General features: G+C 43.8%; 1 protein-coding gene across 1 annotated transcript in view; it reads left to right on the forward strand.

Annotated features, from left to right (window-relative positions):
• Positions 1–306: 306 nt before the first annotated feature.
• The window catches only part of Jazf1 (JAZF zinc finger 1), a 304,686-nt gene continuing 279,147 nt past the window's right edge, over positions 307–25,845 (forward strand). Inside the window, exon 1 of the mRNA XM_027429650.2 lies at positions 307–421. Coding sequence (XP_027285451.1) covers positions 307–421 — 115 coding nt within the window. The remainder of the gene's footprint in view (positions 422–25,845) is intronic.

Below are 25,845 nucleotides of genomic sequence, written 5' to 3' on the forward strand. Positions count from 1 at the left end.
AGTTGGAGGCGGGCGCAGCCAGGTGAGGCCTGGGTCGCGGAGGTTGGGGCCCGCACAGCTGCAGGCGCGCGCGCCTGGTCCCTCCTCCCAGCCGCCGAGTCCTCCCCGCCCCCTCCCCGAGCTCCCGCCGCCTCCCGCTGCCTCCGGGAGGCTGGGCGCTGCGCTCCACCTCGCGCCCCCTCTCCTCCGTCCCGGGCTCGCGCTGCCCTCCCCGCGCCTGCCCCCTCCCCGGCCCCTCCCTCCCTCCCTCCGCCTCCGCGCGCGGCGCTCGCAGAGCCGACTCCGGGGGGCTCTCGATGTAGCACCATGACAGGCATCGCCGCCGCCTCCTTCTTCTCCAACACCTGCCGCTTCGGGGGCTGCGGACTCCACTTCCCCACGCTGGCCGACCTCATCGAGCACATCGAGGACAACCACATCGGTGAGGCCCGGTGGGCGGGCGGGGAGGGGTCGGGCGGCGCGGCGGCGGCGGCGGGCGAGCCTCGGGGGCGCGGGCGGCCGGGCGCCCGAAAGGTGCGGGCGTGGAGGGCCGCGGGGCGCGGGCGGGCGGGCGGGCGGGGGTGGCCGGCCGCAGGGCGAGGCGAGGGCGGGGCGCGGGCCGCGGGGGGGCGGGTGCCGCACGCCGCTTCCGCCCGGCCCGAGCTGTCAGGCTGGCGGGAGCCGGGGAGGGCGCCGCCGCGGCAGCCATTCCGCTTCCTCCCCCGCCTGCGTCCTGTCAGCGCCGGTTGCTAGGTGTGGCGCGGCGGGAGGGGGCCGCGGCGGCGGCAGGCGCGGGGCGCTGCGAGCTCGGAGCGGCGCGGGGCGCGGGGCCCGGCCTGGCGCTGCCGCTGCGGTTCGGACGCCTGCGGGCCGCGCCCATCCCCGTCCGGAGCGCCCCGAGGCCCCGGGCGGCGGAGCGGAGCCCGGGCGGCGAGCGGCGTGGCGCGGCGCGGCGTTGCGGCTAGGCCGGAGGTGCGCCCGGACCCGCGGGGCCTGCGCGGCGCTGGCGCGGGGACGCGGGGAGGGGCGCCCTGCGGGGCCGGCTGGGTCTCCCGGGACCCTGGGACCTTCTGAGTGCTGCGCCTCGCGGAAGTCCTTGCACCACGTTTGCACGCTCATCCCTGCCTCTCTGCGGAGGGAGATGCCAGGTCGGGTGCTTCTGGCTCAGGAGACCCAGCCACCTGCAAAAGGTGTGGCCCTGTGGGTTTGGAAGGTGAAGAGGGCCTCGGGCTGCCTGGGTGAGGAGGCTACCTGTGAATTGCCTTGGGAAGACCACATGAATGCAATCGATTGGGCCATGTGGATGCAGCTCACGTTTCTGCAAAGTTGAGAGAGTAAATCACGACTGCTGTGCATTTATGCACGAATGAAATGACACAGAGCTTTTTGCCCCTTTGCTTTGTAGAATGCTTTCTCCTTGCACACAGTGGGCGCTTAGTGAGCGGGAAGTGCCTGTGTAGAACAGGATTTGATGGGCTGTCCAGAATGGGAACTAAATCGTGAAAATTGTTTGCAAGGTGCCATTGGAAACAGAATTCTGATGAGTAATTGTCAGGCTTTGAAATTTTCAAAGTTTGAAAATATCTCCTTAATAGCTTTTCCCATCTCTTCTGATAAAAGTGAGATAAAAGAGCTAGGCTCTCAAGTTTTGGTGATCTTAAAAGTGTTTTGATAGAGTTGCAAACCTGCTGATTCATATCATAACTGAGTAGTCATAACTAAAAGTGCTTCAAGTATAAAGCAAGTTTTCTCATCACGGCTTAAACTCTAGCGAGTTTCAAAAGAAGAATTCTTGGTTCACTCTTAACTTCTTAAACTAAATGGGGATGATAAATGTAAATAATAGAAATACACAAATATGCATTATGTAAATATGTGTGAATGGTAGCCCCTGACCTATAGAAAACTCATTGATTGTCCCATCCATTTCATCAGTTATATCAGGATAAACAAAAATTCATGTAAGTTGAGTAATTTACCTGGTTGCTTACCTACTTAGACTACTAGCTGATTAAAAGAAAATATAAATATTTAATTAAGTGTTAACATGAATTAAACACAATTATTCTTTTGAATTAACTTGCAATCAGATTATTTAGACTAGCAGTCTCTTTCTTGAGTTGGTAGAGGTTGTCCCAATATTGTTCAGATATCTTTTAGGAGGGTCAAGGGTTTATGAATTTTCTGAAACTAAACTTCTAACGGATGATATCTTACTCCCAAAGGGCTAATATTTTTCTTTTTATAGTGAAAGTATTGAAAACTTAAGTTAGTTGTTTGGCAGAGATAATAATTAATTATACTTGGGAAATAGTTTGATCCAGCAAAGTTACTGAAAATAGATGTTAAAAGAGCAAACACTTGATTCCAAGCACACTGGAACGGCTGTGTGTTTCAGATGAGAAGAGGCCCCTTACCTTTGAAGGGCAGCCAGCCATACAGATAGAGATAGGAATTGATCCCACCAAGAATAATATCTAGGTTAGCTGGTACTGTTTAAATACACTTTGAATGGAGAGGTAAGAGTTAAAATAAGTTCCATGAAAACTCTACATTTTTATTATTTATTGTGATTTCCTTCATACACTTTTGGAGATAATGAGATTTTTTTTTAAATGGTTGCTTTACTGATTTAATGTCTTAATTAGCTAGTGGCCACATTAAAGATTCATGGAAAGACCCAAGATGTGCATGTTATTTTACTTTCATTCAAGGTTCTTATTTAGTCTTGTATATAACCTTGAGAGGGTGAGAGATATGACTCTTTTTGAACTGTTACCATTTAATCGCTAGTCAAAAGCACAGACAGAAATTTCAAAGCCTGTAGTTTTCACTGTAACTACATTAAGTTGTGGATGACAGTCTTCCTTATGAAGGTGTACTTAGCTGCTTTTTTATATGCATGGCGGTTCTGACTGCCTTGTCACCTTCAGAACACATTGGTTTTACCTCGAAGTGCCATCCGCAACTCGTTTTTGCCTCTTCCCATTTTTAGTAAGGAACAAGGGTCTGTGACATCAAAGACAAAAGAAATGTGCTTCCAGAAGCCCTTGTCTTAAGCTGTTTTTCTCCTTAAAGACACTGTACCTGTTCTGATTTGCTTTCTGCTTTTATTCCTTTCGTCTTCCTGTTAGTTCAGCACTGTAGTGAATTCCCATCTCAATGAACAGCCTAAGTATTCTAAGCCAAAGCCTTCTCACACCCACTCACTTACATTGCCTTAGAACACTCACAGCCAGGTAACTGCGAAGTGCTACTCTGGCAGCTCTGCCATCAATCCACACAGAGCCCTGGGGCTGTTTCCTGGAGACCAGAGAAGCTTCTCATGGTGAGTGGATACTCAGGTCTGTAGAAACACTCTCGGCCTGACCATCATAAATAGGTGAGATTAAACTGGTCACAAGGAAGCTTAGAAACACAGAGAACACTAAATTTAGCAATGAAGGTCATGCCCCAGACTTGTGAATGAACACTTGTATCACTGCTGTGAAATCTTTTGACTTTGGGACTCGGAAAGCAACTGTAATAATAAGAACCCTTATTTAGCTGATTTCATCTTTGGGTACATGTGTTAAAGTGCAGCTGCATTTTGAATTTATTTATGTGATAACATAGCACTTGTTCTTTTTTTTTTTTTTGCCAGGGACAGTTCTTAGTACTTGTTATAGACTTTGGAGTATCTTAAATGCTAGTGAAGGGAGATGAACAATAATTTAAGTAAATGATAGTGTGTATTGAAAGGTAATTAATGATAACTGAAGGAAAGTTAGAATAACATACAGTGGATTTGGAGTAATGAGTATTGGAATTTTAAAGAAATTGATCAGGATAGTCCCTAGAAGCTAATACAGGGTCACAGTCTTGAAAGTGATGGCATCAATGGTAGCCGGGAGGCCCAGGCAGGGCCAAGCAAACATTGCCTAGGTCCCAAGACAGGACCATGCCTTTGGAAGACAGACTCAGGTATCTGACCCAATTTACTTCTTGCAATAGTAGTGAACTAACAGGCCTTTTATGCAGTTTTCCAACCCTTTTATGGGGTTGGGGTCTTATTCACAGGGAGTAGCTTTTCCTAGCCAGGACTGGTGTTTCTAGACTTAGAATATCTCTGGGCTTGACTGTTTCACTTGTTTTCCTCTAAAACCAAGGTAATAAATCCATAGGTATTTCATTTCATACAATGGGTATATAAGATATCTAATTAATAAGTCGAAGTTTCTGAGAAGAAACAGTTCCTGTCAGTAACATAGCTTGGTTTCTCAGAGATGACTCAGTAAATGTCGAGGCTTGAATGTGAAATGCCTCCTGTAGGCTCACGGGTTTGAGTATTTGGTCCCCGAATAGTAGTACAGTTATAGAAGGCTATGTAACCTTTAAGATATAGAACCTGGCTGGAGGAAGTGGATCATTAGACAAAGAGGGTCCTTGAGCCCTGCCCCACTTCCTGTCTGTGGTCTGCTTCTTGATTGTTGATATAGTGTGGCCAGCTAACTCACACTTCTTGCCACCATGCCAGACTGCACCCTCATACCTTGAGCCAAAATAAATGTTCCTGTAAGGTTTTTTGGTCAGGTGTTTTATGACAGCAATGTGAAAAGTAGCTGATAGAAAGTTGATACTGAGAAGTGGGGTGGTTGCTGTAATAAATTAGACCATAGACAGCTTTGGAACTGGTTTGAAAGAGGAATGTGGAAGAGTTTGGAGCTTCAGGCTAGAGAAGCCCTAGCACACTGTAAGCAGAGCTTACTGGGCCATTCTGTTTGGAAGAACAGAACGCTGAGAGAAATGTGGTCAGTAGAGGCGTCACTCATAAAGTTTCAGAAGAGAAACAAATGCTACATCAGGAACAGGACCTGTGTTGGTAAAGAATCTGGCTATTCTGTCCATATCTTAGTAGGAACTTAGTGAGGCTGAATTTAGAAGTGATGCACCAGTGTATTGGAGGAAATTTCAAGGCAGAATAGCATTTAGACTGTGGTGTGGTTACTACTCACTACACTTGGTCTGTATTTGCTGGGTATTGAATTAGGTGGGGCCTTATGTGTCCTAGTCTAGAACTAGCAGTAGCTCAACTCTTAAAGGCTGTGGAGACTTCTGAAGTTGGAATGCCTGAGTTTTGCATTATGAAATGACTGTGACTCTGTGGGGACTGGGATAGACTGAATGCTGTGGTTTGAATGTGAAATCCTTCCGATAAGCTCCCATTAGTCCCCACAAAGTTGTAGACCCTCTAGGATGTGGAGCCTTGCTGAAGAAAGTGGGTCACCAAGGGTGGCCTCGAGGTTGTAGAGTCTGGTGCCCTTTCCAGTCTGCTTCTTATTTCCTGCTGCTGACAAATGTGACCAGCCATCTTAGACCCCACCACCATGCCTCCTGCACCATGATTAGTTGTGCCCTCAAACTGTGAGCTGTTAAGCCCTTTCCCCCCTTAGTTACTTCTTGTCATGTATTTGGTCACAGCACCAAAAGTTAACTAACACAGCAAGTACTTGCAGCGTCAGAGGCGTGAGAGCAGAGTGGAAGGTTGCACGGTATGTGTGGGCCTCTTTCCCTGGTCACAGTGAAGTGAAGCACAAACATGTAAGTAACTTCCCTGTGGTTTCATGGCTGGTAACTGTGAGCTAGAATTTTAATTCTGGATAGATATGCAAAGCCGAGTCTGAAAAAGTTGGCTGTCCTCTTCCTGTGTCCCTGCCATGTCCAACTAACTGGTCTGTTTTCCCTAGAATGTAACTGAATTGGAAGCACCATAGTGAATCCTGCCTGCTTAAAATCGATCATACACACCTCTGCATCTCGTCACCCTCTGACCGTGGACAGCTTGTCACCCTCTGACCTATGTATACTGTATCTTTTCTATGAAATGAAGATAATAAAAGCATCTGCCTCATAAAGTGTTAATGAGGACTAAATGAGATTCTGTTGGTAAAAGACTCATCCACAGTATGAAATTATCTATGTCATTCAATGTCTTGCCATTTGTGTATTCCTTAAGTAATATGTTTGTAATCCTCATAGGAAAGTCTGCAAGAGGCTAACAGTAGAGGTTGTCCAGTTCACCTACCTACAGTGCTGTCTGGCCACGTTAACTGTGATGTCTTTCTTCAGGGCACCCTTCAGGGCACGTTGAGACTAGGAAGTAGCCCTTGGGTCGTCTGCTTTGTGTTGCAGCTTTTGGCCACATTTACATCTGTGTGGCCAGAAGTACTTCAGATGCTGGCAAGGTACCTTAGCCACTGTGGACTAGGGAAGTGGTGTCAAGGCCAGCAACTTACAACATGGCTTTTTCCTTGGCCTGAATGTATTTGAAAAGACCGGGACTAGAAAGAGGCTCTATGCCTGTGGGCACATTCCCCTAAGGAGATTTCCTGCAGGGAGAAGGGATGACTGAGTGGAGATATTAATAAACTAAAGACTCGTTGCTGCCTTCCTGCTTTCTGCACACCCTGTGGCTTGGCAGCAAGATCCCTGTTGCTGCCTGCCTTCCCAGGAAGGCGCTAGCTACAGAGCTGATAGGTTTGAAGTGTGTACCTTTTCACAGGCATACAACCATTCCTGGTGTAAGAGCCCCCAACTCTTTGCTGCATCTCAAAACACTGTCTTCAGTATTTTCTCCACCTTTGCATTTCTCATCTAGGTCAAAGCAGCCATATGAAACATCCCTATCAAACATGCTGTTTAGTAAATTCACCAGTATCTCCTTGCTTTCCTTAAGTGTACACAATTTCTGACATGTGACTAAAGTTTAGATTCCAAAGTTCTGCTTACAGCTGATTGCTGGACAAAAGCCTCCACGGAAGATGGTTTTCTTCAGGCTTCCTGTATGCTGTAGACGTCTCCTATGTAGACACTTTTAGAAATGCAAACTGACAGCTGTTTTCAGAATCTGATTCTTCCCATTGATGCCAGGGAGGAGGCCTCAAGGCTAACACAGCTGCTGACACTCAGAGGAGCTTCCCAGGGATTGTCTGGAAGCCAGAGGCTGCTGTCTGGCTTAGACCAGTGTCAGAGGCAGGAGGCAATGCTCCTAACCCGTTGAAGAAAAGAATTCTCCTTCATAGTCTTTGCTCTATACCTTCTCTCTCTGCATTTCTCTATCACCCCCTTGATTCTTACTTCTGCCTTCAGATTGTGATGGTCCAACTATGATGACGACTGGCTGTTGAAGAGATACTTTCTGGATTGCATATATTCATTTTATTTCATGATAGTCTAATGGACAGTGGGTTTGTTCATACTGACGTGGTGATGTGCTAATCCTCAAATGCTGTGTAGTTTTGGAATCTGGAAATCAGAACTACAAATATTAGAAATTATGTATGGTTTTCAGAATGCCTTTCATTTTATACTCTAAATCAGAGATAGAAGAAAATTACACTTTCGTGGAGCCAGTAGGACGACTTTGGTGGGTAAAAACTTTTGCTACATAAACTCAGGGATCTGAGTTCAATCCCCAGAACCCACATGATGAAAGGAGAAACCTCCTGAAAGTTGTCCTCTGAGCTCCATATGTGTGTACCTGCACTCAAACACACACACACACACACACAGAAAATTGCATTTTCTCCTTACAATAAGTTCTGGAACCTTGGGATACTGCAGTAGTTTTCACTGTTTTTAAAAAGGCCAGCTGCAAGCAGAGACCAGATAATGGATGCTCACATTAAGGATGGAGTCTTTTGGCAGGAGACAAATACACTGACTTGAGTCACTAAATGTACATCTCTGCCCAGCATCAAAGAACATTGACTGTCCCTTGTCTGGCTCATTAGCTTACCCCCTAAGGGAAGAACTGCTCATTGTCTGCCAGGATGCAACAGTGACTTTTTCCCAAATGGACCACAGATATGGGGATCAGTGGGGAGTACTGCGCATACAATATATGTAAGTTTATGTATAACTGTGTAAATGGCTTGTAAATTGTAGTCTGTCTGTAGGAGGTATGTTCCAAGACCTAGTAGGTACCTGAAACTATGAATAATATCAATGTGTATGTAGAAAGAGAGGTTATATATTCATATGTCCATAAAAATAGTGTCTGGATATATACTGTTATGTACACATGGATATATGTGGGTAGCATTTGCATATATGTACATATTGTACATTTTTCTACAGATTGCCATCAGTCAGAACAAACTCCCTCTTCATGTTTTCTACCTTACTCAACTTCCTTTCCTAACTTCATGCTTTTCCATCTTAACTAGGCTCTTAATACAGTACACACTGTGATTATTATCTTTGGCAGTGAAGTATCAAAGCAAAACGAGCACACATTTCTTTGTCCTTTCATGGTTTCTTAGTAAATCGAGCATATATATTTTTTCTTATTCAAAAAGTTGAGAACTTTGACCTTTCGCTTAAGGATACCACTTTCTTGGCACATCTGAATTGCTAACATCTCTACTCTTTGACTCTAGGGTAAAGTAACTGATACTCAGACAGTTACGCTCATTACTAAGATGATGGGTGGGTAGTACATACTGAGTGGGCATACTGGACAAAGCTATGGTTCAGGCCCCTGGTAAGATAGAACAGGACAGCAAAAGATTTTGTCACACTATTTAGAATGTCATTCAATTTAAAAATCTGTAAATAGCTTTTTTATATATAATTTTCTATTTGACATTTTAAAACTGCTGTTGCCTGCAGGTAACTGATGCCAGGGGAAACAAAACTCCAGGTATGCAAAGACTGGAATATGATACATACAAGGAATATATATATATATATATATATATATATATATATATGCATATACATACCATCTATATGTATGCATGTGAATCCATATGTCTATATGTACATTTGTTTGTATGTGTGTAGACACACATTCATTCTCTATCATTCTCCTTCCTTTTCTTTCCCTAACGTCAATGGCTGATGCCCATGGTTGGAAGAATTACCTCACAAGTTTTTAATATGTCTTACATGCTAGTACTTAAGACAGTACCCCTTATCTCTAATGGGGTGAATACATTTGAAGAGACCAGGTATAGATGGACAAGATAAATGATAGGGGCCACAGGGACAGAGTTACTGTGATGCTAATGCACAACCCCAAGGCCTCTCTTTTGAACAATGCATTTTTTTTGTGTGTGTGCCAGTTTTTTTTTTTAATATGTTCTTGGGCCCATGCAGCATTTATTGAGGCTTCGGGGAAGTCCAGCACTCACAGGTTTGGAATTTGTACAGTTTGAAAAAGAATTTGACAACACTCTCAATATTTTTCTGTACTCAACTTGTCATATTTCTTCATAGGTTCAGTGACGTTGGAGTTGAGAGTGGTTTTGAGAGACAACTAAGGAGAAGGTGAACTGGGGATACCTTTAGTTTGGCTTTGGGGACGTGTTGATGCAGTTCATGGTCATCTTGTATCTAGTTGTTTCCCTGGCCATGCTCTGGTGAGAATTGCTTTCCAGGAACTCTGCCCATTGCCCAGCGTACCTAGGGTCCTTTCACAAAGGCTTGGCTCAGAGGCAGCATTGAAGCATAAACGTGAACTCTGATGCCGGTCATGGGGAGTGGGTTGAAGTATGGAGCCAGAAAGTGGGTCATTGGATGTGTAAAATTCTAAATGGAGAATTCATTCTTAACCTCAGTTCATCAGATTAGAAGTCTTCCTCTATTAGGAAGGTATTCAGTAATACAAATAAGCAATTACAGATGCATTTGCAAAGTCTCTGTGTTTAAGTGTCCTGGCTTATTTGCCATGACTGTATATGACAATGAAAGATGGTGATAACAAAGTATCATTAATAAAAGAATCTGGGATGTTAGTCCATGCATTGAAAAAAACTTAAATGTCCTAAGATTTTATGGCTCATATGTGAAAGAGAGGCATTTGCAAATTTGACAATTTTAAGACTTAGCATGACATTACCAACAAAGATAGAGGAGGCTGAAAGTAATTCTTCTGAGATACTAATAATTACAAATTGAATTTGATCACCTATGCTTGAGGGAAGGCTGGCTTATCTTTCCACCTACAGAAAGTGATTTTAATGCAAATTATTGTCATGAAAATTCATGAGCATGCATAGCTCCAAGCAGAGATTAGCAGTATGTCTGACTGTTAATATACACACAGGCTCTTTTTTGGGATTTTGACTTTATAATGTTTTGGTATGACCAGTTTATAAAATTTTGTTTTTACTCCTTAATCTGAACCATCAATTTCATAAGGGTTTTACACATGTAATACTATCGTATTTTTTCCACTGAGGAGGTCTACAGTAGTAGGCTGCACAAAACTTGGGTTAATTCCCTAGGCTTTCAGTTAGGGACTCATCACCTTGTTCTGGAAACTATGCTGTTTAATTACTCTCCCATCCCACGTGTGAAGCAGTCATTCTACCTATCATGCAAGCACTGCCTTCCTTCCAAATCAGGGCAGCATATGTTATCATAGTAGATTCTAGTGAGATATGAACTAAGATGTTTTGCTTAGAAAGAGTATAGTAAGAATACTTTCCTACATCTTATGAAGATCATTGTATGTCAGTCCTTTCCTATATCTTGTAGTGTCTGTAATGAGTGCGTCCCTTCCTATGGACACTCTCTCCCCTCCAAAATTCAGTTCCCGCCCAGAGGACAGAGTCTTGTCATCTTCCTGTTCTCTTCTTCCAGAAGTCTCTTCAGAAACAGGATGAGAAAACCCAGGAGTACCCTGCTGTGAAAAGAATGATTTGCAGAGTGCCTTTGGACTGTGGGTAACATCTTAAAACTAGGCTTGGGTGTATGCATATGTTATGAGCTTGAATGTATGGCACATATACACAAATAGCAAATTGGTACAAGACAATGTATATTTAGGGAATATGAAAAATAACTTTACAAAAATGGAGAGGAAAATAAAAGGGAATTTTTTTTCTTTTTTATTTAATTTTTGCAAAATTATCAATCCCTTCTCCTTCTCCCCCCTCCTCCCTAGCTCCCCATTAGCCCCCCTCCCGGGTTCCCCAAATTCCACATCATCATCCTGGGCCAGGCCTAGGCCCTCCCCCGTGTGTCCAGGATTAGAGAGCATCCCTTCATGTGGGATGTTCTCTCAAAGTCCCTTCTACACCAGGGAAGAATACTGATCCACTACCAGAGGCCCTATAGGGTGCCGGAGGCCTCCTCATTGACATCCACTTGCAGGGGTCTGGATCAGTCCCATGATGGCCTCCCAGACAGCAGACTTGGGGCCATATGCTCCCCCTTGTTCAGGTCAGCTGTTTCTGTGGGATTCCCCAGCCTGGTCCCGACCCCCTTGATCTTCATTTCTAGGGGAAAATTATTTTATTTTTACATTTTGGAATAAAAATGTGTGCTTTTTCCAGGTTGAGGATAGTATGGAGTTTACTGAAATTATTTCTTGTCTTGTCTACGATGTTTGGTACTCCGACACATGCTGAGGCCTACACAATCTAAGCAAAAGTGTATCTTTTTTTCCCCTCATTTTTCTTGTTAGACTGTTTGGCATAACAAAGGCTGGGGACTAAGTGGAAAAAACAAACTGAAGTAGAAAACTGGATTTTGAATCCTGATCCTGCCATCTCTGAAATCCTCAAACTTGAGCAGCTCCTACATCCTATATAATTATTATTTGTAAAGTGTCTTCTGGCAGCCTTCAGTATACACTGTACAGTAATAGTCCCATTTGATGAAAGACAGAACCAGGATACCAATCAAGTAATGAGCCCCATGGATATGCCAGTGACACGTCTGGGGAAGGAGGGGACAGCATTGTTGTGTGTCCACAACTCATCCCTTACAGCCTGAATTATGAAATTCTCTAAAGTACTTGCTCTTCTTCCCACACAGCATCACGTTACATCACCTGAGATGATGCAAGTGTCCCTCCCACCTCAGCCTCCTGAGCAGTTGGGACAACAGGTGTATACAACAGCACTTGGCTGTGTTTGCATTCAAGAGACTGTTGTGCTCCCTACTGTACTAACCAGGTATCTTGGTGTTTGCATTTTAATAGAAGGTTCTTCCACACCAAGATGCCCTTTACAAAGACTGGATTTCCACGGGGAATGCCTTACATAGCTAAGGAAATAGTTTGACTTCTCATCTAGTAGGAAGGGTGTTCAAAGCCTCTAAGAGAAGCTCTTCAGGAGGCCCACATGTAAGCAGAGCACCACAGAAATAGGAACAATGGAAATAATGATGTGGTGTGTTAATTCTAAGATGAGTATAGATATTGATTATTGAAAGATGCTAGTGAGTTTTCTCCATTGATACTTATTTACTGTTGAAGATCCAAATCTAAAGAGAAGCTGTGTGTATGGATATCATTAGGTAAATACCCAATAGGGTAAATGCCCAGTGTTATCTATCAATGCATGTAAGTTCTCTTTTGCTTTGGGTCTTCAAAGGTAAAATTATTCCATTATGTTCATGCTCTTTATTTTACAATTTTTGGATCAATGGTGTATAATGGCATCTAGATGTAAACATGATAAGAAAACTCTGGGTTATCTGGCAATATGCTTGAGCCCTGCCTGCTTGGTGCTTCCTGCCGATATCCGCAGAGAGCACACTTTGTGCCATGTCATTCTGTCATTAGAGAGTCAACAGCTGGCACAAGAAGCATATCTGGACATAAGACCAAAGCACCTTACTGCTTCATAACTCATTGAGTGGATACATCCTGAGTGCTCTTTTGGCCCCTGATCCTGCACATGTGGCAGAATGACACAAAAGTAATGCAAAAGCAGGGAGATCTATATTTGTATGTTTTAGGTAAACTGAGAGACATGGCTATAAACAATTCCTGTGATCCCTATGATGCCTGGCAGACTGGTAGCCTGGCTCTATAAGCCACATGGCCACAAGGGGAAGCATAAACCCTACAGGGTGATATGTGGCTCAGCTAGGATGGATTGAGTTTTGTCCTCATGGTGTTTTTCATGTGCGGTGACTTTTTTGGGGGTGTAACTGCCCTCAGCTTAGGAACATCTGTATTGGTGGTAGCATTTCTTTCCTCTGAGACACTGCCCTGAGCACTGTCCTTAATCAGATACTTTGAGCAGCCTATTGTTTAAAAAGCTGGGCCTCTTAACTAGATCCAGCTAGATTGACTTACAGGTGGTCTAGCCCGGTCACGGATTCTGTGGGTGAAGCAGTGAAGTGACTGGAAGCGAGAATGAATGAGAAGGGACGAGGACGACTGTGAATGCCGAGTGGGCGTGAAGATTCTACAGCCAGCTTACCTCCTTGTCTCTGTTCCTTTGTTGAGTTATAGAATCTCTTAGTGCCCCCTTTCTGCTTGTCTAGAATGGGGTTAGAGTCCATGCAACCCTCAGAGTATTGTGTGACAACACATGGATTAGGCGTGTTAGCAGGTGAGTGTGTTGCTGGTCATTTCCTCTGCAGGAACTGGCTTGGCACTGGGCTGTGGATGGTTTGGGGTACTACCCTTGGGTTCCCAACTAGCACGTGACCTTTGTAAACTGGCGCAGTTCCCTGAGATCCCAGCCTTGGTCTGATGAGGCTTGAAACAGGGCTTGTTTCTTACTGTGGAGATTTAGAAGTATTCATATGAAGGGCCTGCCAACTAGGAAGAGTTCATAGTATTAATAGATATGGTTGTCTCTGTCTCTGATCCCTCCTCCACACTGGTGCTCCCAGAACCACAAATTCCTCAGACTTCAGGTTTCAACAGTACAGGAGAAGAAATAGTTACCAAAACAACTTTATGTGCTTATGTCTCAGGCTCAGAGGTTTTACTTTTGGTAGACTTTGATTTCTTTGGAAGTTTTGAGTTATGCTTGTACAAGTCACACTGAATGGTTCTTGGAATCCATGGGATATTAAAACATTCCCTACATAGATTGTTGCTGTTTCAAAGTATAGCAACTTAACTTAGCATTGTTTATGTAGATTTAAGCCTTTGAGATATTAGGTCATGTAATTAGACATAAGATCATGCATTTCAAGGGTCTGGAAAGTTATATTAAACTATACATAAACAGAAAACAGCTTTTCTCATCCTTCAACCACTAAGTACTGGAAAAACAGGAGATGAGCTGTGTATTGTTTGTTGTGAAAGGGTTTATAGGGCCCTTATGAAGAATCCAAGAACAAACTCTTTTTTTTCTCAAATTTTTAAATTTGAATTAGGAACAAGATTGTTTTACATGACAATCCCAGTTCCCTTCTCCCTCCCCTCCTCCCCTACCACCCCCACCAACTAAAACCCTACCTGTCACATATCCTTTCTGCTTCCCCTGGATGGTGAGGCCTTCCATAGGGTGTCATCAAAGTCTATCATAGCCTTTGGAATAGGGCCTAGGCCCACCCATGTGTCTTGGCTCAGGGAGTATTCCTCTATGTGGAATGGGCTCCCTAAGTCCACACCTATGCTAGGGATAAGTACTGAACTACTATAGGAGGTCCCGTAGATTTCTGAGGTCTCCTCACTGAAACCCATGTTCCTGGGGTCTGGATCAGTCCCATGCGGGTATCCCAGCTATCAGTCTGGGGAGCAAGAGTTCTCCGATGTTCAGGTCAGCTGTTTCTGTGGGTTTCAGCAGCCTGGTCTGGACCCCTTTGCTCCTCACTTGTCCTTCTCTGCATCTGGATTCAAGTTCAGTTCAGTGATTAGTTATGGGTGTGTCTGCTTCTACTTCCACCAGCTGCTGGATGAGGGCTATCAGGTGGCATATAAGTCAGTCATCAATCTCATTATCAGGGGAGGGCATTTAAGGTACCTCTCCTCTGTTGCTTAGATTGTTAGCTGTTGTCATCTTTATAGATCTCCAGACATTTCCCTAGTGCCTGATTTCTCTGTAAACCTAAAATGTCTCCCTCTCTTATGGTATCTCCATTCTTGTTTTATCTTCTATTCTTTGCTTGACTCAACCTTTCTGCTCCCTCATGTCCTCTGCATCCCTCCTCTTCTCCCCTTCTCATTCTCCTAGCTCCCTCTCCCCGTTCCCGTTCCCCCAATTTGCTCAGGGGATCTTGACCCTTTCCCCTTCTCCAGGGGACCATGCATGTCTCTCTTAGAGTCCTCCTTGTTTACTAGCTTCTCTGGCGGTGTGGATTGTAGTCTGGTAATCCTTTATTCTATGTCTAAAATCTGCATATGAGTGAGTACATACCACGTTTGTCTTTTTTGTGATTGGGTTACCTTGCTCAGAATGGTTTCTTCTAGTTCTATCCATTTTCCTGCAAATTTCAAGATTCCATTGTTTTTTTTCCACTGAGTAGTACTCCATTGTGTAAATGTACCACATTTTCTCTATCCATTCTTTGAGGGGCATCTAGGCTGCTTCCAGTTTCTGGCTATTACAAATAATGCTGCTATGAACATGGTTGAACAAAGTGGCTGTACTAGTTGGCACTCCCACCAGCAGTGGAGGAGTGTTCCTCTTTCTCCACATCCTCTCCAGCATAAACTGTCATTGGTGTTATTGATTTTGGCCATTCTGACAGGAATAAGATGGTATCTCAGAGTTGTTTTGATTTGCATTTCCCTGATGGCTAAGGATGTTGAACACTTTCTTATGTGTCTTTCAGCCATTTTAGATTCCTCTATTGAGAATTGTCTATTTAGTTCTGTACCCCACTTTTTAATTGGATTGTTTGGTGTTTTGGAGACTAGCTTCTTGAGTTCTTTGTATATTTTGGAGATCAGCCCTCTGTCAGATGTGGGGTTGGTGAATATCTTTTCCCAGTCTGTGGGCTGTCGTTTTGTCTTGCTGACTGTGTCCTTTGCCTTACAGAAGCTTCTCAGTTTCAGGAGGTCCCATTTATTAATTGTTGATCTCAGTGTCTGTGTACTGGTGTGATGCGAGAACAAACTCTGAAGTTAACAAAATGCCATGCCTCCCCTTTAAGTGTTCTGTGCCTGTTTAATAATAGTCTTGGAAATGTTACATTCTCAGATGCTGGGAGCTCCTCAGGAAACCCTGGGACAGGCTTAGAGAAACTCTGCAATAGCTGAGCAGTTCACTTGTTATAGAGAGGGTTTTAAATGCACTGAAATTATTTTTAGTTCTATAAGATACATGCTAGCAGTTTTCCCCATTGTAGGATGTACTGGGCTCTCCTAGTCAAATGATTTCCAACCTTTTCCCCTAAGCCTCATTACTGGTTTCCATTTTCTTTCACTGTTGGCATCTATATTTTGAAAGATTCTGTCTAACAAACCTGTTGATTTAATGAGTATTAAATGGTTTCTTTTTCTACTTTCCATGCTGCAGCATCTAAACTCACAGTTCTTTATTAGTAAATATCTGCTGCGTGTCAACTGAGTGTCACTAGGATCTGAGGATAGAGTAGGCTTTGGGCTCCTGGAAAAGCTGGCAAAGCATAGTGTAGTAAGTTAATTTTGAACAGTTGGTAGGTGAGAAAGAACAAAGGAGTAAGGAGACAAAGGCCGTGAGGCCTATCTGAAGTGGGGGGTTCGAGGTGGTCTGCTTGGGTGAAGGCATCTCTGATGGGGTCTCTATAGAATAGGGGTGAAGGAGCCCTTTGACTGTGGAGGTTAGGGCACACAGGGCTGGGTAGAGGAATGGCGGTGGAGTGGAGTGTAAAGGAAAGAGGGTGGGCGGGGCCTGCACATGTGCACCTGTCACCTGTCAACCAGGTGACATCACCACACGAAGGAAAAATAAATCTAGCCCCAACTGAGGATATGGGCCATGATGTGGCTTCACTATGGTTAGTTTCTGCTGGGCTTCTGTGTAAACACTAAGTAACTCTTTAAAGCTACAGGGGGATTTGAAAGAAATCCCATTTCACTCCAGTTCTCTTTAAATGCAGCTTGCTTAGCTTTTCTTAAAGAGCCTATTTTTAAAAATCTATAAATAAAAATGTTGACTAATTCATTGGACTGATCTAGTATATCTGGCTAACAGGATGCATACACGTAAGTGAAATTAAACATAAGAATTAAAACATCAGCTGCCTGTATTTGTACTTGTAATTTAGTGTTTCAGTCAATAAAACCTACCTAGTGACACATCCGTTACATACCATTGCAATAATGCAGCATCACAAACTATCCAAAGACTCAGTGGCTGTGTTAGTTGCTTCTGTCCTTTTGGCAAATTGTGAAATAAATCAATTTAAAAAGAGACATAGTTGATATTTTGACTTAGCGTTTCTGAGACTTGGTCTTATTACACCGGGGCTATGGTGTATACTTCATGGTGGGAGCATAGGTTGGAGGACCTGCTTCACCTCATGGCAGCCAGAAGCAGAAAGAAGGAGAGCCTTGTGTCCCAATATCTCCTTCAAAGACATGTCCCCAGTGACCCAACTGTGGGCCTGTCTTCTCAAAGGTTTCACCACCTCCGAACAGCAATGGAAACAATGATCAATTCCGGGTTACACAGCCTTGGAGGGAAATTCCATGCCCAAAGGTAGCGGTGGCTTTCAACACTCATACAGATGTGTGTCTGCAGGGTTGGAGGGCAGCTTTAGGCTAATCACCTAGAGCAGTGGCTCTCAATCTTCCTTATGCTGTGACCCTTTAATACAGGTGCTCGTGTTTGACACCCTCCAACCATAAAGTTGTTTTCCTGCTACTTCATAACTATAATTTTGCCACTGTTATAAATCATAATGTAAATGGTTTTTTTTTTTAAGATAGTGGGTTTTCAAAGGAGACGAAACCCCCAGGTTGAGAACCACTAATCTGTGGGCTGGCTTAAGTCTGCTCAGGTGTGTGTATTCTGGAACCTGGTTAAAGTGGCAGCTGCTACTAAGGGTTCATGTTCTTCATTGTAGGTGTGAGAACAGAAGTGCCAGAGCAGATGATGGAAGTTTAAGGACTTTCTTCTTGTCATACCTGTAACATTCTTTTGACCAAATCAAGCCATATAACTAATCCCAGAGTTGGTAGGTCAAAGATGTGTATTCTACCCAAGGGAAGAAGAGATGCTCGTGAATAACCACCCTATCTGTTACTGATATCCTTTATCAGAAGAGGCAAAAGGCTTGTTGATATTTAATGCAGAGACAAGTTTTCTCCTAAAATGGAGGTAGCTGTCCCTTCAGTGTCCCAAGACCTTCAGAGTCATATTCTATATAAATCCTGGGAGATATGAATAAACATTTCAGATATGTGAGTTGAAACTTGTGGAGGAGAAAGCATTTGCATGGTTTTTACTTTGTCATTAGAAAACAAGGGAGCAACCAGGAGGTGGTGGGGCACCCCTTTAGTTCCCAACACTGGCAAGGCTGATGCAAGGGGATCTCTGTGAGTTTTGAGGCTAGCCTGATCTACAGAGCTAGTTCTAGGACAGAAAGGGCTACATAGAGAAACCCTGTATTGAAAAACATAAACAAACAAACAAACAACCCCCCCAAAAAAAAAACCAAGGGAGCCTACTTCTCTGTTAGGAATGGCCCTTTTTCCATCCTAAGCTCTTAAGGAGCCAATGGTTTTCACTAGGGCTGTCCTGTTTTCTATATTTTATTCCTAATTCCTGAGCTGCTTGGAGAGTGGAGATGTAAACACTCCTTGTGGTACCCACCCCTATCACTGGTAACAGTGAAGATCAGGCACTGCTTTGCTGGATGTTCTGTTTCTTTGCTTTCCCTTCATGTCCAGCAAGTTGGGAGCTTCTTCATATGTTGAAAGAACTGTCATTGGTGTCAAGTGCCCTGAGTCTGGAGTGTTATGTAATCTTAGACAGCAAGATAATAATCATTTCCACATGCAAAAGGAGTACTATGATAACTACAACACAGAAATGTTGTAAGGGTCTCACATGTGTTAACATGATAAAGCTAGGCAGTGTCTAGCTTATGTTAAACTCAGTGAATCTTAGCCAGTAAAGCCTTCATTGTTATTGGTGAGATCAGAAAACAGGTACCATTCAAATTTGTTATCCTAGTAATTTTCGTTTATTCTGACTAGAAGGTAAGCCTCCAGAAGACATGGCCATAGTTCTACATCTTACCATTGTGTCTCCACTCAACAGTAGCACTAAGTTTATAATATAGGAATTTAAACAGATATTCACTGAGCTGTCTTCATTTTTGTATCATCTACCAAGATGATGTCCAAGGACCAAATTAGATGATGTATGAAAACTATGATATATTCTTTTTTATATTATTCATATTTTGCTTACAATAAGGACTTTTGAAGCCACAAATTAATCTTTGAGTTATTTTTATGTTTTCCTTCTAACTGGAGCACTTTATATATCTCTAACTTTTCTGTTGCATTAGAAGAGTTGAAAGACATGTAGAAAAAAAGGGTGACCATGGTCACTTACACCTGCAATTGCAGTACTTGGGAGGTAGAGGCAGGAGAGTCAGGAGGTCAAAGCCAACCTTAGGTCCATAGCAAGTTCAAGACATGCCTGGGATAGATATGATCCTGTCAAGAAAGAAAAAGAGAAAAAAAGAGGGGGCAGGGAGAATTGGCCAGAAGAAAAGGAAAGAAAGAAGTATGGAAGCTGATTTTTTTAGTAAGACAGGGATATTTAATGAATATTTTCCTTGAGCTCCTACTCTTTGACTTACTGCTTGGGTTGTGGCTATGATCTCACCATTTAGTATGTTTAGAGGCATTATAAATTTTCAGATAAGTCATAGTTTGCAGAAAGTGGTCACTTTGGCATAACAAGTTCATCTTTTCAGGTAGCATAGCAAATAGGCCCAACTTTGTATAGGTTAAGGGTTCAGGAAGTTTGATTTTCTTTCATGTAGGGGTTTACAGCAAGTTGTTGTATTCCTTGTGGTCAGTCAGAACTTTCCTTCCGTCTTCTTGCTCTGCTCTCCCACACTGACTTCTCCCCTCTAAGATGAAATGGATTTCCTGTGGTCTTTTCTTGAATCTTCTTGTTCACCTTGGTTATGAAGCAAGAGTGTAGAGGAGTGCATATTGAGTGTGTGTGGCCCAGGTCTGCACTAGTCCACCAGTGGGGATTTAATCACAGAGCTCCATTAGCTGTAAAGGCTCTGGCACACAAAGCCCCAGGCGAGGCCTCCTGCTTCTGTTGCTGTGGAAAGGGAAGTGGACATTCTCGTGAGCAACTAACAAGTTCATGGTTTGTACTAAATGATGAGTTTGTTATAGACGGCCTTGCTTTTATTGAATAGCTAATAGTAGTCTAGTAGTTTAAAGGAGTGGGTGAGTGCTTACAATAGTAGTGAGGAGCAGGAATACTTTATTGAGCTGCATCTATGTGCCTGTGATGGTTGCACAGCACAGCACAGCACAGCACAGCACAGCACAGCATCTTACTTGATCCTCCCAGAAAGACTTCATGAGACATCCTGTTATTACCTGCATTTTATAAGTCAAGACTTTGAGCCTTGACCACCTTAAGCTAAAGAACCAGATCTGCTTGACTCCAAAGTCTCCACTGTGCCACCTTAGGGTAGAGGAGTTACCTAGGGAGGAAATAATAGTTTACTTTTGCTTAGTAATTTCTTTTGAGAACTTCATATGCAAATTCTGCATCTCCATTTTACTCTGAACCTCCCTCTACCCTGGGTTCCTCCTGGGTTTCTCCAAATTAATGGTCTTTTCTTCAGTTATTGTTCTTTGTATATACATAAATATATACATACACACATATATATTTGTGGTTAGGATCCACAGACAAGAGAGAATACATAGTGTGTGTTTTTCTGGTCTTTCTGGTTCTGATTGCCTCAGTATAATATCTTCTAGTTCTATCCATTTACCTACAAATTTCATGATTTATTTTCTTTCCCTAAATGTTCTCCAACTGATGAATGGGTAATGAAAATATATGTGCAGGGATGCACTTATACACACACAGACAGACAGACAGACAGACAGAAGAATTCTACTCTGCTATAAAGAAAAGTGAAGTCATAAACTGTTTCTAAGTCTGGCAACAGCAGCAAGCTATCAGGAAGATAGGCAAGTTCTCTGAGAAACCGTGGAGCCCTCTGTCAGGGGATGCCACTCTCAGACTTCCTGGTTGTTCCGTGAGGCATTTGATAGCACTGCTTTCTCTAGCTTCTGGATGCCGCTGTCACTTGTGACTCCTCATTCTGGTGGCAGCAGTGTATCCCATTGCCAGCTTGCCAACTGTGCATGAGAGGGCCAGTAGGGTTACCCTGGAGTTCTCCAGCCTGGAGCCTCCATCTCTTTGGGGATAAAATATATGCTTAAGGTTACTTCCTTTTTGGGCTTTTTTTTTTTTTTTTTTTAAACAGGAGTGTTCTTGGGGCTCTACTGTAGAACTCCAGCAATTTTCATTCCTCAGAGAGCTTTGGGGTAGATTTTTCTTAAAGGATTTTCAAGTACAAAACAGAAACCAAATGTCTGGCTGTGATGGTAATGATTGTTAAATGCCTTGTTCTGTGCTCTCTGAGTTAGTTACCTGTGGGGTGCATGGACTGTTCCCCATTTGTGTGTAAGGAGTTGGAACAGCCGTGTGCTTAAGTAGTTTGCCCATTCCCATCAGTAGAAGACAACAGAGCTCAGACCACCACTTTGAGACTCAGAGCTGTTCCCCGCTGCAGGGACAGATGGCTCTGCCCTCTTCAGATCCAAGTTCTGTGCTCCTGGAGTTGCTGTATAGAGATGTTTCATGAGCGTTTCACTAACCAATATGAATCACTCCCAAACAACTCAGCATCCTTCTTGACAATTGGGAGCAGAGTGTGGATTGGTTCCTGTCCACTGGTAATGTTTAGAAAGCCTGCAGTATTGTCACCTAAAACACAGCTTCCTAAAACATAGCTGGCCCTGGGGAAAGGGGCTGGAAGCAGTGAACCCCTCCTGCTGAAATGCTTTTGGTATGTGAGGAATGGCCTCCTGTGATGGCTTTCAAATGGCGTTTTCTAACTAACTGGTGCTGTAGTGGAGTCTTAGAACTTTCCCACGGAGGAACCTTTGAGAAAATGTACCTAGCAGCCTCTTTCCCTACTACAGTCTCACCCACTAAGTGCCCTGCTTTTAAGGACTGGGACTACAGCCTGTGTGCTTTTCAGGAGCAGAATAAACAGAAAGCAGAGGCATTAAGCCAGGGAATGTAACACGTTAAGCAGTGTTTTGAAAGGAAACGAGGGGATAGAAAGGGACCTGGGGCTTTGTGTTTGGTAGCACAAGGAATATTTATGCAAATCATCATTTCTCAACCATTTTTTAGCCACACTCCCACATACTTTAAAAAAACAAACCATTTTTTCTATTCCTATCTCTCCCCAAGTCCTTAAACCTCTTTCTATCTTTCCTTCTCCCCTTCCTTCCCTGTCCCCCCCCCCAGTGAGCGCATGTATGAGTGTGTGTGTGAGAGAGAGTGAGTGAGAGTGTGTGTGTGTGAGAGTGTGTGTGTGTGAGAGTGTGTGTGGGTGCGTGTGGGTGTGCGGGTGTGAGAGTGAGTGTGTGTGGGTGTGAGTGAGTGTGTGTGTGTGTGTGTGTGTGTGTGTGAGTGTATGTGTGAGAGAGAGTGAGTGAGAGTGTGTGTGTGTGCGCGAGTGCGTGTGGGTGTGAGAGTGAGTGTGTGAGTGTGTGTGTGAGAGAGAGTGAGTGAGTGAGAGTGTGTGTGTGTGTGTGTGTGAGAGTGTGTGTGGGTGCGTGTGGGTGTGTGTGTGAGTGCGTGTGGGTGTGAGAGTGAGTGTGTGAATGTGTGTGAGTGCATGTGGGTGTGCGGGTGTGAGAGTGAGTGTGTGTGGGTGTGAGTGAGTGTGTGAGTGTGTGTGAGTGAGTGTGTGTGTGAGTGAGTGTGTGTGAGAGAGAGTGAGTGAGTATGTGTGTGTGTGTTCCACGGTGTACTCTATGGGTCTGAGGTTGGCCTCAGGTGTTGATCCTTGCCTTCCACCTTTCTCTTGTTGTTTGCTGCTGCATATACCAGGCTAACTGGTCCATGAGATTCCGGGGATTCTCCTGTTTTTGCCTCCCATTTCAGCATTGGAATGCTGGAATTACAAATGCCTACTACTGTGTCTTGCTTTTTTACATGGCTTCTGCTATGTAAACTGAGATGCTAACTGAGGTCCTCTCACTTGCACAGCAAACGTTTTATTTACTGAGTCATCTCCCCAGCCCTTTCCTCATTACTATTGCCATTTGTGAGGGTACTGGGACTCCGAAGCCACCATTATCTAATGCTGCACTGTGCTGCCTGGTCTGCTTGCCTCTCTTCACTGTCCTCCACAGCAGCAGCGTTAGTCTTTGGAAAGTGTTGGTCATGGCAACACTCTGTTTGGCATTGTATCCATTCCAAAGCAAGCTGACCCAGCTGCTATCCTCCTACAGTGGGCAGACAAGCCCCTCACCTCACCCATCCTCTAGCTGTGGCTCCATTTGCCTCTATCCTCTATACTGCCAACCAAATCCGTGCCTGTGTTCTTGCTCCTTCAGCGATTGTCAAGACAGTTTTAGATTTATGGAAAATTTGTGAAAATAGCCCAGAGTTTCCCCAGCAGCCTGCCAGCCTGTCCTGATAGCTCCTGTGGATTTCTCCGTGAATATCACATCTTTCACCCTCTGACCTGCAGAGAGCCTTTCTCCCTGACCTCAGCTGAATTGAGAGACCCCATCCCCCACCTACACAGCCTGCAGCACACTGGTAGCTTATGTCTCTTGGTAAGATTTGCTTCTACTGATTATTCTGTTTTTGTTTTTTTCATTTACTTATTTCCTTTCTTATCTGTTTCTCCAAACATCATGTAAGTTCCTTGATATTTGAACTTACAGTCATGTGAACTCCTGGTTCGTTTCTCTGGACCTAGGATAGTGGGTGGAAGCAGACTGTGGATGGAACATAGGGACACGGATGAAGGGACAGTGTCGAAAGCTGTAGTTGAAACAGAGAAGTACTAGGCTTCTCCAGTCCTCATTCTGTTGTGCCCAGATTTCGGAACCCCAAAAGAACCCACCAACAAGGAGATGACTCACCAAAGGTTTCTTTATTGACTCATTTATTCATGAATTCATTCATTTTGCAAATGCTGAATGAGGATGGTACTAACTCCTTGCTTGGTGATGCTAGATACTTACCTGAATTTATTATTCTTAGTAAGGTTCTCCCACAACCAGAGCAGTGATACCTTGACCATCAGCCTCTGGAACTAGATTTGAGTAGCAGGTACTTAGCACCCTGCCTTCCTGCCCAAACTGAGAAGCTGTTAGGCTGAGACCCAGCAACTGATGACTTAACGAGCCCCAGACAATTCTGGTGCACACTTGGGAACCACTGCTATAGACTGAGCATTAATTCATAACCATGATGAGGGAGGGGTCCTTCCCATCACTGAAAAACAGCTTGTGCTTTCTTCAGGGAAAACAACAAACATTTTCTCCACTCACCTCAGCCCCTCTCAATAGCTTCTTGTATTCAGAAAATGTACACAAGTCAAAATAGGCAAACCACATTTTGGCTCCAGATTTATTTTAGTAGACAGTGCCAAACTCTGCCAGAGCCATGAAGGGACTCTCCATGAAATTGGCCAGGCAGCTTCTGCCACCACACAGAGCATTCTTAGTCCTTGAGTGATTCGTCTGTGGAAAAGGGTCTCAGCAGCCTTGACCCAGTGACTTAGGCTCCCAATGAAGGCAGACACTTGCTGCTAATCCAAAACAAACAGAGACAGGAGAACCTTTCACAAATGAGTTGGTTGATTAAGTACTGATGGTTTAGCCAAATGCTTAGATGAGTTAATGTTTAAGTATATTGCTGCATGGCTCTTGGCAAGAAATTAAATACCAGTTAGTCACAGTTTAAGTAGAATGAATACTTTATCCATAGAGAACACAACTTTATATTTTGAGTGCTGTACTTTAGGCATGACATGTATTTGCCTACCATAGTGTCATAGCTACTGATACTGTGTGAGGTTGGTATCCTTAATACCAGTTTACAAGTCAGAAATCAGAGGCATTTATAAGATAGATTTGTATAGGACTTCTACCCAGGAAGAGACAGTGTTCAAATTGAAGCCCAGGTTGTTACTTTGTATTTCCTATATTTGGACATGTGCATGTGTGAGCGTGAGCGCGCGCGCGCGCGCACGCACGCACGCACGCGCACACACACACACACACACACACACACACACACACACACACACCCATCCACCCACCAGGCTGTTACAGCTTACATGTCACTCTTTTGCTCTGTTTCCTCTGAGGGGTGTGACATAGTGTGGTGATTTGGAATTGAGGTAGAGGATGTCCCTGCTTCCAGGTCCTCTATGCACAGCACCTCTCTTGATCTCTGCCAGCAAAAGAAAGCACACTTGGTGTGGGCCTGAGCACTTCCCTTCTAAATCGCCCATCCTCAAACACAAATATGCTTTTCAGGGAAAGCATAAGGACCTTGCAACCCTACAGCAGCACAAGTCAGTAATGGAGTGAGCCTGGACCTCTTTCAGAAGAATGATGCGGATGCTTCCAGAGGCCTGCAAAATGAGTTGCACCCCTAGTGAAGTGTTCGGTGTGACTAATGTGTCTAGTCACTGAAGATTTTCTTATTGGATCAGGCTTTAATCTTCCCTCAAAATGAGTTCTCCTCATATTCTGCCCAACTAACTGGAGTATAATGAGAAGGTGCTAAAATAGTTGCAGCGAGAAGTGAACCCTCCTATTTCATCATATATCCCAGAAAATGGGCAGTGCGTTCTTGCTCCAGCCTCCTTTTGGTCCCCTCCCAATCACATTATTAGTGATTGATGGTATCACAGAGTGGTTTAGTGGGAAAAGTACTTGCAACCAAATTTAGTCAACCACAGACAATTTTATTTTTAGTTGTAGCAAACAAGGCCAGATAGGAACTGTACATACATAACCATATTTGCTTTCAAACTTTCCTTTTTGCAAACAGTTTTCCTCCTGCTGTCTCTAGTATGCTTTGAATAGCATTGTTTGAGGGAGAAGGGATCATTATTATATGCTAAAGTTGGAGTCACATTTTTTCATTATGT

This window comes from Cricetulus griseus, chromosome 8 (genome assembly GCF_003668045.3).
Source record: "Cricetulus griseus strain 17A/GY chromosome 8, alternate assembly CriGri-PICRH-1.0, whole genome shotgun sequence".
Classification (NCBI taxonomy): Eukaryota; Metazoa; Chordata; class Mammalia; order Rodentia; family Cricetidae; genus Cricetulus; species Cricetulus griseus.